The 18,033-nt window shown below is 36.6% G+C and overlaps 2 protein-coding genes across 2 annotated transcripts; one reads left to right on the top strand and one right to left on the bottom strand.

Moving 5' to 3' along the window:
• Nucleotides 1-5,594: 5,594 nt before the first annotated feature.
• On the top strand, nucleotides 5,595-11,308 carry LOC149018339 (glutathione hydrolase 3-like). Its single transcript, XM_089152634.1, has 7 exons — nucleotides 5,595-5,787; nucleotides 7,599-7,921; nucleotides 8,013-8,531; nucleotides 9,175-9,410; nucleotides 9,852-10,116; nucleotides 10,240-10,377; nucleotides 10,474-11,308. Exons 1-7 carry the CDS (start codon nucleotides 5,670-5,672, stop codon nucleotides 10,753-10,755), a joined length of 1,881 nt encoding a protein of 626 aa, XP_089008760.1. The 5' UTR covers nucleotides 5,595-5,669; the 3' UTR covers nucleotides 10,756-11,308.
• Nucleotides 11,309-11,810: 502 nt separating this feature from the next.
• Nucleotides 11,811-17,027, bottom strand: LOC149018338 (AP-4 complex subunit sigma). Its single transcript, XM_089152636.1, has 4 exons — nucleotides 16,724-17,027; nucleotides 16,402-16,488; nucleotides 12,508-12,576; nucleotides 11,811-12,333 (listed from the first exon to the last, which is right to left on the bottom strand). The coding sequence occupies exons 1-4, from the start codon at nucleotides 16,862-16,864 to the stop codon at nucleotides 12,199-12,201; spliced, it is 432 nt and encodes a 143-aa protein (XP_089008762.1). The 5' UTR covers nucleotides 16,865-17,027; the 3' UTR covers nucleotides 11,811-12,198.
• Between the last annotated feature and the right edge of the window lie 1,006 nt (nucleotides 17,028-18,033).

Genomic DNA, 18,033 nt, shown 5'->3' with positions numbered 1-18,033 from the left:
AAATAAAGTTTAGCCCAGACGGATAACCATTTGATTCAGACGAATATATTTCTGAAAATATAGTCATTAGAAAATTTAGCCGCTATTGCATTTTTAACCAGATGGATCTCGTCTACTCAAACAAAAAATTCGTCTAAGGTTTTGTGTCTAGACAAAGCTCCGTCTGAAATTCGGTCTACGGCTCCGAGGCAAAGAATATGACTTTTAAGGGACTTTTAAGGTTTTTTAATGTCTTCTAACCAACCCTATGTTGTCATACAAACTCATATATAATTTGTCTTAAGTCAATCTAATGACATGATGCACATGGTTATGATGCAAATGAGTGCAATTACATATAAATGTACATGGAGGTGTCCTAAGTCCTAATTTGCTAAGTCTTCTTGTTTGAGCTTGAGTTAATGTTCTTGAATCTTTTTGTACTCCATTCTTCATGCTCATCTTAACTTAGATTTCACGTCTATCTTAGTTTGGTCTTGGGCTTGAGCATTCGGCATTGAGTTGGATTTGGTTTGCTTGCTCTTATAGTGAACAAGATATACTCAAAATAGCCATTGGTAATTCATGTTTATCATCATCAAAACTAACGGAGGTTGATGTGGCAATACTAACATGGCATTTTTCAATAGATCGCTCAGGTGGTAGTGGAAGCATTTGTGGGATTCATTAGGGTTTTATTGTTGCACAAGCAAAACAAGTCATGGACTTTCAACCACATTATTAGAGATTGAAGCACTTCAAGATGGTTTATATTTGGCTTTGTCTTTATAGGTTACTCACATAGTAGTTCACTGTGATTGTCTAGCAATAGTTCATGCTTTCCAAGGACTTCCTAGCTATCTGGACTGGGCTTCTTTGATTCAGATTCAAGAAGTCCAAAAGTTAGGCTCACATTGTGCTACTATGCATTTTCAGTTTGTAAATAGGTCTTTTAATTAAATATGCTGACTATATTCCTAGGGGTGCCAGGATTTTCTCTTTACACAAGTGTTGGTGGTGGCTTCCACCACTGTTTATGTTGAACTCTTATTTCTCTACTTCAAGGGTGGTCATCTTGGAGAGTTTAATCTAAATTTTAGGTTTTGAACCCAAAAAAAAAAAATGAAATTTAGATTTAGAATCTCAATTAACTCTCTTTCACATTAACCCTCTAAAATTTAAATCAATGATTTTTTTCTCTTCACCTCAACTTTCTAAACCAATAAATGACTCTTATAAACCTCAAGGGGTTGGTTAAAAGACCAATGGTTCGTAGTATGAAATCAATGATTTGAATCTCTTTAGGATCAAAGACAAAGCCTCATATATTTAAATTACATATAAAAAACTATCATGAGGATGTAGACTAGATACGCATAAGCTGCTCCAAATAAACCTCTAGTCCACACAAAAAGAAAGAAAAAAGTATACAAATGGGTATAAATCTCGCATTCATGAATCCAGGGATTTGAAATCTTTGGATTCATGTAACCAAACAGGCCCTATAGGAGCAAATGTTTATGATTTTTATCACTCCCTTATACTTAGGCTCTATTTACTGAAGGATAAATTTCTCAGATGGATTGATTTTTGAAAAATATTTACCTAATAAAATATATTTTTTTGTTAAAAATATTACTCAAATAGATTTTAGTTTTTGAAATTTTTTTATTAAATTCCAAATTTTGTGATAATTTGTCCCACCTAACTAATTTTCTACAATGAACTACCAAAATTACTTAAAGATTTTAGTTAGTCTTTCTTTTACCTTTTTAAATTATTTTCTTTTTCTTAGTTCAATTCTTGAAAATAGTTAGAAAATTGGAAGAAAAAAATCCCCTGCAATGCACTTAGATGCCAAATAATAAGCTGAAATTTAAAGCATGATTTCAAATTTAAGAAGTCCGAAATAGACTTGTAATTTTTTTTTTGTTTTTTAGTCTATTGTTTGGCATCTAAGTGCACTGCTGTACACAACAGAGAGCTGTGTATAACAGAGGATGTTTTCCCTAGACAATTTCACCTTTGAGGTTTTATATTAACTTACTCGTAAGAGTGAGTTAGTAACAATCAAAATTAATTTTTTTACTAATATACTCTTAAAAAGTAATCTATAACTCTCTCTCTCTCTCTCTCTCTCTCTCTCTTTTATCCTTAAAAAGGAATTGAATTAGGAAAAATTTTAAAATATAAAAATTATCACAAAATTTTGGAATTGTTATTTCTTTTCAAAAATAGAGTTCATTTGAGCAAAATATTTTTAAAAACATCTTATTAGGTAAATCCTTTTTTAAATCAGTCAATTAAAATTTCCCAAATGGTATATATATATATAAATTTACCCAATAAGATATACTTTTTTAAAATGTACTTAAATAGATCATGTTTTTGAAAATTGAAATCTTGTGATAATTTTCCTGCCCAATTAATATTCGACCATGAATTGTTGAAATTACCCTCAAATCTTTCATTACAAATGATGAAATTCACCAAATATAGGAGGACTAAGAGCTACAAAAGATAAGACATTGTCCACCCAAGAATATCAAGAGATTGAAGAAATTGATAAGTGCTTCTTATGGTAATATTAGTTAGGCAGGGAAAAAAATTTTGGAATTTGACAATTATTTTAAAACATAGGATCCATTTAAGTATTTTTTTTTTGAATATCTTACTAAATAAATCCTTTTTAAGATCTGACCATCAGGAAAACTTTCCTTACAAAAATCAACTGCTACTTGGGAATTTATAAATACGAAGGGAGGAGAGGTCAAAGTTTTTAGATTTTTGAGAATTAGATCTAAAAGTTTGAATAATTAAGGTTTAGTAAAATGAGCCTAAATACGGGGAGTGAGAGAAATTTGCTCTTCTTTCAATGCTTATATATGAGCAAATATCCCTGACACCCCAAAATGGAGGCCTTAAACTACTGACACCCCACTTTATGTTTAAAAAGCACAGAGACCCCAAAATTGGATTTTTATTTGATATGTCTGTCAAAATTATCATTGAAAACAGTTAAATCACTATTTATTTTAAAAAATATTCCTGTAATAAACACTGTCTGAGAAGTTTTCAATGACAAATTGGACAAATATATCCAATGAAAATCCAATTTTGGAGTCTCTATACTTTTTAAACATAAAGTGGGGGTGTCAGTGCTTTAAGGCCTCCATATTGGGGTGCCAATGCATCGGAAAGTACCTAAACATTTGAAGTTTTGACTAAAAGGGCCTGTTTGGTTACATGAATCTAGAGATTTCAAATCTTTGGATTCATGAATCTGAGAATTATACATGTTTGGTTGTAAAAATCTCTAGATTCATGAATTCTATAGATTCACCTTTTTACACTAAAACGTGAATCTGTAGATTTATGAGTAAGGGGTGAAATTCAAAGATTTCAAAAAAGCTATAAATTTGCACATTCACAAAAATCAACATCGATCAAAATAGTTTTTTAGGATGAATCCACATTTTTCATTCCACAACCAAACACTTAATTTTATAAATTATGATTCCATAGATTTGAAGTCTATATATTTGAAATCTCTAGATATTTGAAATCTTCAGACTCTCGTAACCAAACAGGCCCTAAAGGATTTTAATATTGTTGTACAAATTTGGATCAGACCCAAATCGACCAACAAGTTGGTCGAATCGAGTGGATTGGGGGTTCGATCCCATGTACTAGGAAAAACGGTGGCACAAGATCGAAAGAATCCATTGATCCCATAACAGGAAGTGATTCGTGAGATTGAACTTGTTGAATTCCTAGAAATATTGTGCATGATAGGAAACTACAATCCACTACATAAACCAGCAAGGATACCATCTTCACAAGGGAAAGTACGAATATGGATTAGGAAAGTAGATATCAAAGCCGTAACCTACCCCTACTAGGACTCTGATGTGTCAAGATTGGGACGAGTCATGAAGGACCCAATGACTAGGGTTGAACAGGTCAATCTACAAAATCGTGAACTAATCTCAATTTACTGATTTAATCATTGGAGGTGACTTCCCGATATTCAAAATTGATTTGCTCTTATATTTTGCCCAGTGAACATGTCTAGACCAGATGCACGGAGATTTATCCATGCTTCACCCAAATTATCAGTATTGGACGCAACAAACATCTGTTTGGCGCGATATGGTTGATTCCACTCAATACTTGTTGCCTTGCCAAAAAAAGTCACCTACAACTACAATGTTATGCAAATAAAAAAAAAAAGATACATTAGTCTATGTATAATTATGCATTATTTTCAAAAAAAGAAAAAAAGAAAATAAATTTTCTTATTCTACCTATTTTGATTCTCTATTATCTTGAGTTTTGTCGTTATCTGCCATTAATTATTTGAGATTGTACCACACAAGTAATAGAACTCATTTAATAATTGAACGAAAATAGGATAATTTAAGTGACATCTCAATGGTGGAAAATAGATGGCAACAGGTCAGGGCAATGGTGGTGTTTTTTGGGTGAGTTTTGCTCAAAGGATACCTTCACACTTGGTGATTGAAGCTGAGATGAGTGCTATAATTCATGGAATAGAGGTTGCGGTGGAGAAGGGATGGCAGCCCCTTGTGGTTTTGTCTAACTCTGTTAAGGTTGTTGCTCTCATTGATGATGATTCAAGGTGGCAAGGAACTCTTACTATGCTGATGGCAAGGATTAGGGTGTTCATGAATGTGGATGGAAGCATGTGTTAGCCGTGTATGCAGATCGCGAATAATGCTGCTGATTGAATGTCCAAGATGCAGTTCTGACAAAATGTGCAAGATCTGCATCTAGAATTGATGGGATCCTTCAGGCTGATCTAGCTTTATAGTTTGGTGTTGGTTTGCTTTTCTATTGAGCTTTAGTTGCTCGTGCACCTTACATTACACGGCCCAGGCTGGTATAAGTACAATACAATGCTCATACTAGACTGTAGGTAATATTCTATATAATTTTCAATTCTATAATTGATGGGGAAAGATTCTTACCTGGATTCGCTTTTTTAAATATAGAATATCTGCAGCGGAAGTAATCTGGATTCCATGTCCTCGTTCCTCCACCAAAGCTTCACTGGTGTGATTTTACAATCAATGGAATAAATTCCACAACCCAAATGCCGTGGAAGGATGGTAAGGAGATCTAAAGCAAGAACTCTTTTCCTGCATTTCTAGGAGAGGGAGAAAGAGATAGAACTGCCTTTTTCTGGAAAAAATCTCACGCACGAATAATCTCGTATCTCTTAATTATTTCAAATATATAACCCTATATTTTATAACTGACTTAATAGTAAATTTCTAATATCACCCTTGAACATATAATTAAATTAATAATTATAAAATTCCAAGACAGAAGATATCTTAATATCACCTGACCAAAGATAATTATTGTGTCTGACAGTACAATCCAAAATACAATATTCGATACACCATACCTTAATATTAATGCCACACCATGCCAATATTTTAAACGTTGCTTGTGAACACGTGCATGAAGAGCAGTAGTACTCCAGCTCACCAAGACACCAACTGCACTATCCAGTTGTTGGTGAGTACCCTTTGGTGTCCCCATTAATTTGCTCTAATACCTTTTTCTCTACATAATCAAATAGGCCTTCATTCTCTGGTTCTACTATTCTCTCTCTCTCTCTCTCTCTCTCTCTCTCTCTCTGTGCCTGCTCCGAGCCTCATATGGATCAACAGCAGTCGAGAATGGAAGAGAGATTGCTTTTGAGAGATCATACGACGGCAGACAAGAAGATTGGGAGAAGAGCTTGTTGGGTGCCCGTTGCAGTTATAGCATTTACAGGTATAACTTCTCTTTCTATTTCCTTTGCTTAACTTCTACCTCTGGGGTTTTCCTTCAACAATATGGAATTGTTTATCTCTTCCACACTTCCTCTTGTTCATCGGTTCTTAATTGTTTAATTCATATTCATTCCAGATGTTCAGAAAAGAAATGTACTTTTATTCCAACTGTTTGATTCACTTGCTTTTGATTAATTCTCCAGTTAAGTTTTTAAGAATCAATAGTTCTTGGATTTCAAGAACCATAAATGTTTCTGAGGTTTCGCTTTTCCAAAGACTCTTGATCGATCTTTGTTTCAACTTTCAAGTCAAAAGAGTTTCATCAATTCCAGACTCACTACCAGCAATTTCTTTATAAATCCTTTGCCTAAACGTGGGAATTCTCAACCGTCAGATTAAAATCTGAAAGACTCTCAACAGTCAACGCAACTCGTTTTCTAATTTACGAAAATACCCATACTATTTAAATTTTGTGCAATTGTGCTCATCCAACTTTTGATGAACTGCTAGCTGGCATTTGCTTTAGTTTGAAAAGAAAAAATAAAACCCATGGAACACGTGACTATTGAATTTTGCTTTTTTCTTTTTAAATAAAAACCCATTGAACACTGGATTATAGAATTCTACTTTTCTTTTTACTTTTTCATAAATCTCGGAATCAGTGATCAGTAACTTATAAGATTCAATTCCTTGTAATATTTTAATTTAAAAGATAATATTCATTAGATTTATCCAAGCCCTTGGGATGAAACAAATCACACGAGGGAATCTTACAATTAATAGGACACTAATGTAAGAGTCCTCTTAGAAGAGGATCCAAATTCAAGTTGGGGGAGGGTTGGGGTTCAAAGCCGAGCTACTCTTGAATCCAATGGATACTTGCAAGGTTGCCAATAAGGTTCAAAGTATCGGTATCAGAATATTCAATTAAGTGATTTTAAGATACGTATTGTCTCGTATAAAGAATTGTATCATATCCGTTAATGTATTGTAGTGCTATCTAATACGTGCCCTTTAAAACAAGAGAGACATATCGATATATATCACATCTGATATGAATACATATCATCAACTAATATTGCATAGTACCATTGGGTGCTTTATTGTTACTTATGCATTATAATTCTGCTAAAGAAAGAAAGATTATTGCCTTCAATACAGGACTATTGGAGCTACTTGCAAGTGGATAAGAGTTGATTCTAATTGAATCGAACTGTAAGTAGGTAAGTAGGTATCTTGAGGGTGAGGTACAACTACTAATGACATTGGAGCCCTTGATTCAAGATATGCACTATCTAATTGATAACTCTGAGTATTTAATTGATAACTCTGAGTATTGTTTCCTTGCTTATATTCTTAGAAGTTCTAATATAATACCAAATCTATAGCTAGGAAAACCCTTTCAGTTTCTAGTTCGAAAGAATGGCCGATTTCCACTCAGTTTTTGGTGGAACTTTGCTCACTCCCACCTCCCGCCCGCTTTGAATAAAGACTCTTTTGCACTCATTTTACGTATGTACAATCATGGAAAGTGCAAACTTTCTACTCGATCTTACCCCAAGATTTTTTTGCGAAAATGCTACTTTAATATCTTAACCTCAAACTACAAGTACGGTCTACCAACCATTATGCCAAGGCTTGCCCCTAAATATTGAAATGTTATATATATGAATTTTTCTTTTCTTTTTCTTTTTCTGTTTTTTCCTCTTGTGTTATTGTTTGTGGGGGTTAGAAATATCAAAATGGGCACTACATGGTAAAGAAAAACACTCACGAGGCCTTTGGTGGTGGTACCCCATATTATACTTGTAGGGCTTGTAGTATTCTACGGTTCAGCTCACTGGGGACTGAAAGAGGAGAAGTATGAACAAAGGAGAGAGACGAACGACGTTGTTGAATCGGAGCATGGCATCGTTGCAACAGATGACGGCCGTTGCTCTGACATTGGTGTATCGGTGCTTAGAGATGGAGGCCATGCAGTTGATGCTGCAGTGGCAACAGCGTTGTGTTTGGGTGTTGTATATCCAATGGCTAGTGGGATTGGAGGTGGTGGCTTCATGGTTGTTCGATCTTCATCAACCTCACAAGCTGAAGCTTTTGACATGAGAGAGACAGCTCCCTTAGCAGCTTCAAAGGTATGTACTTGTCTGTATTTCAACTTGTACAAATCAATGTAATTTACAACATTTGGACGACAACAAATTTATTCTGATTCTCTATGCACAGGACATGTTTGAAAAAAATCCTAAAGCCAAGTACATGGGTGCACTTTCAGTGGGTGTCCCGGGTGAGATTGCGGGCCTTCATGAAACATGGTCAAGATATGGAAGATTGGCATGGGAGGCTCTTTTCCAACCTGCCATACGGCTTGCCAGAGATGGGTTTGTAGTTTCTAAGTATCTTGGTTTAGCTATTGAGAAGACTGAAAAGCTGATCATGGCTGACCCTGGTTTAAGAAAGGTGTTTGCACCAAAGGGGCATATCTTGAGAGCTGGGGATACTTGCTACAATATTGAGCTTGGGCACACTTTAGAAGCTATTGCAGAACATGGGCCGCAAGTACTCTACAATGGGACCATTGGAGAGAATTTTGTGAGGGATCTGAAACAAGTTGGGGGGATTTTGACAATGGAAGACTTGAGGCATTACAAGGTGGAGATAACAGATGCAATGGTTGTCAATACGATGGGTTACACCATACTGGGGATGCCACCTCCTTCAAGTGGAACTCCAGGCCTGGCTCTTGTGAGTACCTCCACTATCCTCCATTCCTGCAGTTCTCTTCGGTGTTCTAGAGTCTCGTTCATGCAATAAAATATACCTCCTTTCCTCAACCATGGTCACAATGAATTTTGAATGAGCAGATGCTAGCCAGATTTGAATCAACTAAACTATAATACAATCCTTCCTATTTGGAAGGGTTCCTCCACCAGATGAGGTTTTTGGCTTTTGACACCATCCTTGATGAAAATACACAATTGTTTCCATAGTCTTATGAGGATTGTTAGTTGTTGCTAACAGAGATATCTGATGGTAAATTTACCTTATTTTATGGTCTTAACTCTCAAATACCTTAATCTATGCATCTTTTTTTTGTGTTAAGATGGTAACCTGCTAGTTTTTTTCTGGATGAATATAACCTGCTAAGTTGGTAAGTGCACTGGGACTGACTGTGATTCTTGGTCCTAACTTGTTATTACCAGCTAACCACACAATCAACCAGTAACTATTTCTAATGACCCCAGACAATGTCTTGATCGCATCTCATAAGATCTGAACATGAAAATGTTGTCAGCTTGTATAATATCTTTGGTCATTGATGTATATGTATTAAGAGTTTTTGCCTCTCTGTGCTTATTCTCTGCTCTTTTTTATCTTTTTTAATCAGGTTTTGAACATTTTAGATAGCTACGGATCATCAGAGGCTGTAAGGGGACTGTTGGGATTGCATCGCTTGATTGAGGCAATGAAGCACATGCTTTCTCTCCGAATGAACTTAGGGGACCCTGATTTCGTTAATGTAACTGACTACATTACTGATATGCTGTCTTCATCCCTTGCCAAGAGTCTTCAGAAGAAAATATTTGACAACACAACATTTCCTCCTGATTACTACATGAACAAGTACGTATTAACTAATGAATATTTAGTAAAGTAAACTAAGGGTAAAATACATGCAAAATACATGCATCTGCCATCACTTTATATCTCTCATATTTTCTTTGGCTTCGAGGAACTCTCCTCCATATCACCCTCGTCTCTTTGAAGGCTTAGAATCTAATTGTAAACTCATGTTTCAAAGAGTGCCTTGAAACAAGCATTGGATGATCACTTCCTCATCCGAACCCAACCACCTATTGCCCTTCCCCTACCCCCCCCCCCCCCCCAAAAAAAAAATAATAATAATAATAAATAAAGGAAAAGTTCTAATACCCCAATATTGACCCTGTGAGCAATATTTGGGTGCTGCATATATTTCTTCCCATGCTGGTCTTCTGGCCATTGCTTTTGTTGTGGGCTAAGTAAGTTTTGAGTCTTCTGACAGTTTGCAACCAAAATTTTCAGATATAGTCAGCTAAGAGACCATGGAACCAGCCACTTCTGCATTGTTGACTCAGAGAGGAATGCAGTATCAATGACAACAACTGTAAATGATTATTTTGGGGCAGGAATACTCTCTCCTTCAACTGGTATTGTAATCAACAATGAAATGGATGACTTCTCCACACCAACCAAGATCACTGTGGATAAACTCCCTCCAGCACCTGCAAATTTTGTAGAACCCAGAAAGAGACCTTTATCCTCCATGACACCTATTATCATTCTCAAGGTATTGTCAAATGTGAATCATTTGTTTGATTCGAGAAATAAATTTTTTTATTTTCATATAATCAATGCTTGAGCATACATGCAGATCAACCCCATTAGTAGAACTACATAATTGTACTTGCAGGATAATCAATTGGCCGGGGTTATAGGTGGGAGTGGTGGTCACTTCATCATTCCAGCAGTGATTCAGGTGTTTCTCAACCATTTTGTCTTGGGAATGGAACCTGTTGCTGCTATTGAATACCCAAGGGTCTACCACGAGGTTCCTTCTATGGTTCAAAGCTTTGATTTTGTTTCACTTGATCAATTGATAACCCTTTGTACTCTTAATGGCTGATACCATCAATCTGTGTTGCAGCTAGTACCAAACCAGGTCTTATACGAGAATTGGACCATAATAGATGGTGAGCATATTGAACTCTCCGATGAAAGAAAGGTCTTCCTAAAGGAGAGGAAACATGAATTGAAGGCTCAAGCATATGGGGCCATCTGCCAACTTGTTGTACAATCCTTTGCAAAACCCTTAAAGTATACCACAAGAAAGAGTACTGAGAGGCACTCTGACAATGGCCAAGTTTTCAATGGAATCCTAACAGCTGTTAGTGACCCCAGGAAAGATGGAAGACCCGCCGGTCTCTGATTGTCTTTGGGTAGGTGACTTTTGGGATCCCAACATCTGGTGTAATTCTCACCTAGGGGTACCCAATGCATGGAATTGTATCATTTGTGATAGATCACGTCCACCAGCCAAATCTTCTATCCAAAGTTGTAAGCCTCTCTCTCTCTCTCCAAACAATGAATAGGGTAACTTACTACGAATGTTGTTAATTTATTCAGGTCATCCGTTCAGGGTCTTCTTGGTATCAACATTGAAACTCATCCTTTAAATAAAATAAATGCAAGTTTGCTGGAAATCATAGTAAACAGGAAATCGCTAGCACACAAGAACACCCTATATAAATATTACTGAACCAAATAGAGATAAAAGATAAAAACAAACGTACGAATTTGAATGATTTGCTAACGTTAAATTATCCTGGAGAAACTTCAGGACCTCTGTGCCACACTTACTACCCATAATCTCAACCTTTAACTTACATTTTGGCCTGAACAGTACTTGCGATGTTGGTACATGAACCCACTTGAACCACTAGAACCATAATCCACCAGTTCCCAGCAGTATCATTATGGAATCCGCCCCCAAAAACAATGCCAGGCACATTAACACAGCTCAGGCACCCAAGCAGCTGTAGGTGGAAACTCTTAGGCATCAAGTACTTCCCATATGAGAGCCACTGAAGGTTCAGGTGTTCTGCTCATTTTTGGAGGGGCTTAGTAGATGTCTCATCTAAGGCTACATACCATCAGATCATATGATTTAGTGCAGCCTTTCCCATCTGGTTTTCGACCAACAACAGATGTGATCAGGCACAAATAGAATACGTCAGATGGAATGAAATGATTTCCTCACCCAAAAGGGAAAACTCCATCAAGTCAAAGAAAACAAAATACAGCCTCGGAAGCTAATAAACAGCATAAGAAAACAGAGCACGAGACAACCAAGCCTATTGAAGACCACTTAGCAAGCAACCAATTGACAGCCCAAGGAACCAAATAGCAAACATCAACACAAGGAAAACAAAGAGAAGCCAGCAACATTCTTCAATAAGCCAAGTAACAGCCCAAGAAGAACCATTTGTAAATCAATGTTGAAGCGATTACCCAAATGCAGATCAAGAGGAACACAATTATCATATACAAGTCCCTACTCATCCATTACCAAAAATGAAGGCGATGGTACGGTATATAGTTCCACTGTCAAGAGCCACATTTTGCTCCACACAAACGGTGGGGCAGAGGACAGAAAAAAGGAAACTTTACTCATGGGATACAATATAATTTTCATAAACAACTGTGAAGAAAAAAGAGTTGGTAAAGAGGGTTTTGCCTTGTTTGTGATACATCATGTGTTGTGCAAACATATCACTGTACACCATCAACAAAGGTAAAGGGAGTAAAAGAAAGTGCCATTTAATATCCCAAATTTGATGAATAAGAGCCAATCGTGACTTGATTGGAATCGCTAGGAACTTTTGTCCAACAACTGAATTGGCGCCAGAATGTTTGACTTGCTTGTTTCAACAATACACCCATTCATGACCATTTCTTCTAACACAAAATGTGCCTTCTCCAGATGCAACATTATGTCGAGTTCACACTGAATATTTTAATTTTCAACAAAAAAAAAAATTAGAAACCAATTAACTGCACAAGTTTTTTGTATGATACAACAATAAAAGGGAAGCATAGTAACTAAGAAAGAAAGGGGGTTACAACTTCCTTATCATGTGAGGGAGCTTATAACTTAATGGATTGAATTTTGGGGCCTTACCACATTACCAAAATGACGGTCCATAGTTTCCACAATCAGATGAATGAATTCCAATATAGCCAACTCATTCTGCACAAATGTGAAACGAGAAGGTTATTTATGCAACCACCATAATACTGTATCATTGATAAAACTGATAAAATTGCTAAATGGGCCAAAAAACAAAAAAACAAAAAGAGGAAGAAGAAGAAGAAGAAAAGAAAGAAAGAAAAAGAAAAGCATTGGAAAGTTCCTGCAGATGCTCAGAACACTACAGGGAAATGCCTACTGACAAACATTCAAACTAGTGGGAAAAAATTAAGGCATTAAATAAATGATTTTGCAGACCAACCACCAAGGCAGGTTCCCCTGGATGGATTGATCTCTTTGTTGGTATAATCTTGCATCTGGATCCCCCTTCAATGCCTTGGGTCTTGTATATGCCAAGACAACTATGCTCCAGATATTTACATAGGAAGCTTTGGTTCCACCTCCAAGACTGCAATGCCATTTAATTTGGCACTATCAGGTCTTCTAGGTGATTTTGGGCATCCAATGAGATGTCCAATATCATACTATATTACTAGTTCAACCATTAATCAGACATTGATCCAGCCCACAAACGCTATCCTGAAACATTAATGAACTCAGTGGTGTAGCAATCAATACTTGAATAAAATTTTGACCAGCAACCTTGTCCAGAATTAAAACCACTAGATCCGAAGGTGCAAATTAATTCAGTGTCGTGGAAATAAAGAGTTCAGGCAATAACCTGCCTTGCACCCTCCAATGCTAAGAGGTGAGATCATTCACTAGTATAGTTTATAGTTAAAATGGATTTAAACAGCGTATAAGTGGTAGCCAGGTGAATATAATGTTCTTTTGCAATGGTAATCCAAAAAACATGGATACATGTTCCTATCATGCTTTCAGTGCCAGGAGATCACGATGATTCTGGAAAATCTTCTGAATGTTAAATCTGCTCTGACAATGATGATGATATTAGATCCACAGGATTAGTTTAGCTTATAAACTGGCTTCTCTAGGTAGGGACTAGGGAGTAAGGGTGTCAATTCTGAAATGGATCAGATCAACCGAAATGAAACCATCTGTTAAAACAAAACAAATAATAATTGGTTCAGTTTTGTGTTAAGTCTAATAATCAGTTTCTTTTAACCATGATTCTGTCCATTGTAAACAGACTATATATTATTCCATATCAAGAAAGAAGCTTCCAACAGAGTAAGAGCAAGTAAATGAAAGTGCTAGGCTGGCTGCTATCTTGAAAGTTATTGGTGTTCAAATAGCCCCTTGTCTGTACTGGCCCCAACCTCTTGCTGTCCTTATTATTTATCTGTAGGAAATTAAGTTTCTCCATACTCCACGAGTCCCTCTATTATCTCTGTGACATCATGACCATCTTCATCCAATTCTCAAGAATGGGTGGGGTAGAGCACCTTAAAGCAGAAAAGGAGAAGGGGGGAAGGGAAGCGATCAAGAAAGCTCCAGCTTCAAGTTTACATTGGACAGTGAGCTTTGTTCCTGGAGGCTACAGATTGCATTCATGAGGAGATTATTCATCTCCCGTCATGAAGGAAATACACGTCCATGAAGCCATGAAAAGAAAAAAGAATGGAAGGTAGTCATGGCTCCCATCCCTTCATGACAGAACAGATACCGATTATATAGAACTGGAAAACTGACTGTGGGTACTTTTATAAGAATTAAATTCTTACCCTTCATCCAAAACACATTAATTTGATACACCTCTCCCATTAAAGCAATTAGACCATAATCACCAAAGAAACCCAGAAATACTCAAATTATTAGAAGCATATACTGATGTAGTGTAATATTGAAACAGAAAGACCCAAAACATTAGCCAATAGAAAAGATCATTAAACAAAGAATAATTCACGTTATATAGGACAATCCTGGCACACCTAGGAGAAGGTTATTAAGGTGATAATCACCAACGATGAACTGGAACCCAGAGTAATCAATTCACAGTAGTTTTTATATGATCTTAGTTTCCTCAAGTCTTCTATTAAGATATTCCTTGCGTGGTGTTGGTCTTCCCAAACTGAGCTAACCCCATCCAATTAAGCCTTATTTAAATTAAATAAACTTATTTAATGATCCAACTACATGAAACCTTTTCACTGAGATATACAAAAGCTACTGAGTCAACTATAAATAGACTTATCATGGTGGGACTGAGTGAATAGTATATTCAGGCTCTGTTCTTGACAATTGCCACAAAAGGAACTACAGACAATCAACCTAGATCCTCTAATCGCCCAACTGGATAACAAGCAACTGCCTTCGAGACCTAATCTTCAAGCTGAACAAATGCAAGATCTTCGAGCCAGTATTTACCCTATGTCTTTCTTCAGTGCGAATGCACCACAGTTCATAAGCCATGAAAATACTTGATGACTCAACCAAACACCAAAAGTCCCATAGTGCTGTATTATCAACTCACCTCTTTGCCATCCTTAAATGATACTCTTCTATAAAAGTCAATAGTTGGCATTGTTCTCATTTCTGCTTCAAACAGATACATTTAAACATGAACCATGTTTTGCATAGCCATATTATATCTATCTTAATGGCAACTCTACATTTCCGATAGATATATCATGGAAGTAAAAAGTCCAATAACATCATTCAAATACCTAATTGAAATGCTGTGCCAGCAAACTCATCTAAGGAATAAGGATAATTCTTAACAGCCACGAAGTGACAAATGAAATAAACAACACATGTCACAGCTACAATTCTCAAAATACAGGTCCTGAACTTCTTTGGCCTCTTTGACAAGGAGCACCTCTTTTTGATGGCAAGACTCCATCAAGCCTCCTTGTTCGGGTGTCTCTATGAGAGTAATTACCCCAGCAGTTTCTTCCTCTCTTATTTCTTCTTTGTCCCATTTTGGGATAGTTCCATTAGAGCTCTACCAAGTACTTTATTTACCATTCCTTTTGACAACACCCATCAGTGTGGCACCATCTCAATGGAAAAAATCCATGCAAACATCATCATTAAACAGATTAGCATACAAAACCTAGATGGAATCCCAAAATTTTACATAATTCCTTCGCCACATCTTGTTTTTACTATTTTAGAGACTCACCCTAACAAAGTGCCATTAGTAAATTCAGCCAACATAGATCATCCTTCTTTAAATATTAAACAACCATCATAGAAGTTAGCAAGTAGGAAGCCATGCATATATGCTCATGGATGTGTTTTAATCAAAAGGACTTGCATCACCTTAGCTGATTAATATTTATGCCATTACAATGCCCTCGCAGAGCTTTAAATCTCCACTAACTTCTATTTTCAGGGAACATAGTATTTCTTTGGTGAAGTAAATATGTAGTGATGATAACCAAACAAAGCATGTATGCCAAATGTGCTAAAGATTAATATCATAACTATTACCTATAGAAACCTGGGTTGTCTCTGGTACAGGGAACCTTCCTAAGGCACACCTTTCATATGCATATAATTAAGCCTACATGAAGGCCTTTTCAATTCCCATGGTCCATGAATCTCTTCTGCTACAGCATGTAATGCTAATATCATATGGATAACTGAGTTTCTTTAGCATCAAGGCTGAGTGTCAGGGAATACTTCCCATTCCTAGTAGAATAAAGGGTTTAAATGTTCTCGTTTGTAATTCAGATGCGCTTCCAATATGCTCTGGTGCTACACAACAGTGATAGACCGATTAACATCAAACAGAATTTAGTATGTCAGACAAGGGAGTAGAAGTGGCACAGAATTCATGGCGGATCAGACAACCACATTAGATCTCTTTTCAACAGCCAGTGCTTAGAAATTAAACAGTGTGGCTGAAGATTTCATTTTCCCTTTTCTTCTGTTGGGGAAGGAAGGAGAGAAACGTACCTCATCGTTGTCAACCCCAACCAAGAAAAACAGTGATGCATAGCGCCTGTAGACAATTTTGTAATTCCGATGCTCGACAAATGAACACTGAGATAAAGACATGGTTTGGCGTCAAAAGCAAAATGAGGAAAACAATCCCAATGTCAAAAGTAAAAACTCTAAATCCAAATTAAGGCATAGCGTGTCGTGTCCATTACAGAGAATTACCAATAACAAAACCCTCATAAAATTCAAAACCATGAAGGATCATCAACAAGGTGGAATACAAAAGGAAAAGCAAAATGAAGAAATTGGGTCAAACATGAAAGAGAGAGATAGAAACCTGTTGCTCATTACGGGCAAGGCATTTCCGGACGATTTCACCCTCAAGAGCTCTTCTCTGATCGATGGTGAGGTACTCATAGTACTGGGCAAGGCGGGTTTGACCTTGCTTGTTCACTAGCAGAATGAATCTGATCCCCATCTACCTAACTCCCTTTTCAGTTTCAGAGCTTTCGCACTCACCAGCAACAGAAACAACCGCTGTTCTTATATCCTATTGCGAACGAAACTAAAACCGTGACTCAGTCATCGTCTACGTCTACGTGCTTGCCAACGTTCCTTGATTCCTCAACAGTAGCGATCGCTGTCTGTCTGCGCGATCAGATCATGGTTCTATACATCTGTACATATATAGTCTGTATCGGGAGATACGTATCAGTTTTGGATCTCACCGATATTAATTTGATCCAATACCGTATAAAAGTTGCAGAATTCAAAAAATAGATGACGGAAATCCATTTAGGATCTGTTTGGTTACTTGAGTATGGAGATTTCAAATCTATGGAGTTATGGTTCATAAAATTAACTGTTTGGTTAATCTGAATTTGTGGTTCAGAGAGTTCCGTCAATGTGATTTTGTGAACGTGCAAATGTTTAACACTTTTATAATATGGGAGAGATTTCACCTCGTACCTATAATTCTACAGATTCATATTTTTAGTATAAAAGAATTCCTAGATTTATGAATCCAGAGATTCACAAAACCAAATAGGTATAAATTTCTCGTTTATGAATTTTGGGTTTAGTGATGAAAATCACTTTATCTTTGTTTTGAATTCAAATTTTGAATTTGGTGGGTCCCACTTAGTGTTTAACATGGGTAGGTGTTTGGTATCATTAAGAGGGCCTTGGGAGTAATGGGGAGTGGTTTCTAGGGACTTCTAAAGGGGTTTTTGTCCAAAACGGGATTAGCTTTTGTAAGTCTTCTTCTTCTTGTGGTTTTGCAAGAAAGGGTTTCTTCTCTCTTGTGTTCTTCTCCATTGCAACTCCATTGGCTTGGCTTGGATTGAGGGTTTTCTTCAAGGCTTGGTGGAAGGGTATTCTAAGGAGCTTTGAGAGGTTATGTGACCGGTTGAGGTAACATTGTATCACACTCAAATCTTGTACTATTTTGAAGATTAAAATAGTGAAATCCCTCCCGTGGATGTGCTAATCTCGAATATTTGGGATTAGTGAACCACGTAAATTCTTGTGTGTTGTTTGCATTTCCTTTTCATTCTTGTGGTGGTTTGTTGTTTATTTGCTTTGTGATTGTCTTTCAATTTATATTGCACAAGATCCTTGGTTTATTTTGTTACTTTGGGTGATTTG

The sequence above is a fragment of the Hakea prostrata genome, chromosome 4 (genome assembly GCF_041222555.1).
Source record: "Hakea prostrata isolate BN-2017 chromosome 4, UWA_Hpros_2, whole genome shotgun sequence".
In the NCBI taxonomy this organism is placed as follows: domain Eukaryota; kingdom Viridiplantae; phylum Streptophyta; class Magnoliopsida; order Proteales; family Proteaceae; genus Hakea; species Hakea prostrata.
The sequence above is the reverse complement of the archived record's forward strand: the minus strand, read 5'-3'. Positions and strand labels throughout refer to the sequence as shown.

Bases quoted from the DNA above. Each gene is read 5' to 3' on its own strand.
- LOC149018339 (XM_089152634.1), top strand. From the start codon at position 5,670: ATGGATCAACAGCAGTCGAGAATGGAAGAGAGATTGCTTTTGAGAGAT. The intron at 7,922-8,012 runs GTATGTACTTGT...CTCTATGCACAG, and splicing joins CTCCCTTAGCAGCTTCAAAG to GACATGTTTGAAAAAAATCC. The intron at 9,411-9,851 runs GTACGTATTAAC...CAAAATTTTCAG, and splicing joins CCTGATTACTACATGAACAA to ATATAGTCAGCTAAGAGACC.
- LOC149018338 (XM_089152636.1), bottom strand. From the start codon at position 16,864: ATGGGGATCAGATTCATTCTGCTAGTGAACAAGCAAGGTCAAACCCGC. The intron at 16,489-16,723 runs GTTTCTATCTCT...TCTTTATCTCAG, and splicing joins TTGCCCGTAATGAGCAACAG to TGTTCATTTGTCGAGCATCG. The intron at 12,577-16,401 runs GTACGTTTCTCT...ACATTTGTGCAG, and splicing joins TTGGGGTTGACAACGATGAG to AATGAGTTGGCTATATTGGA.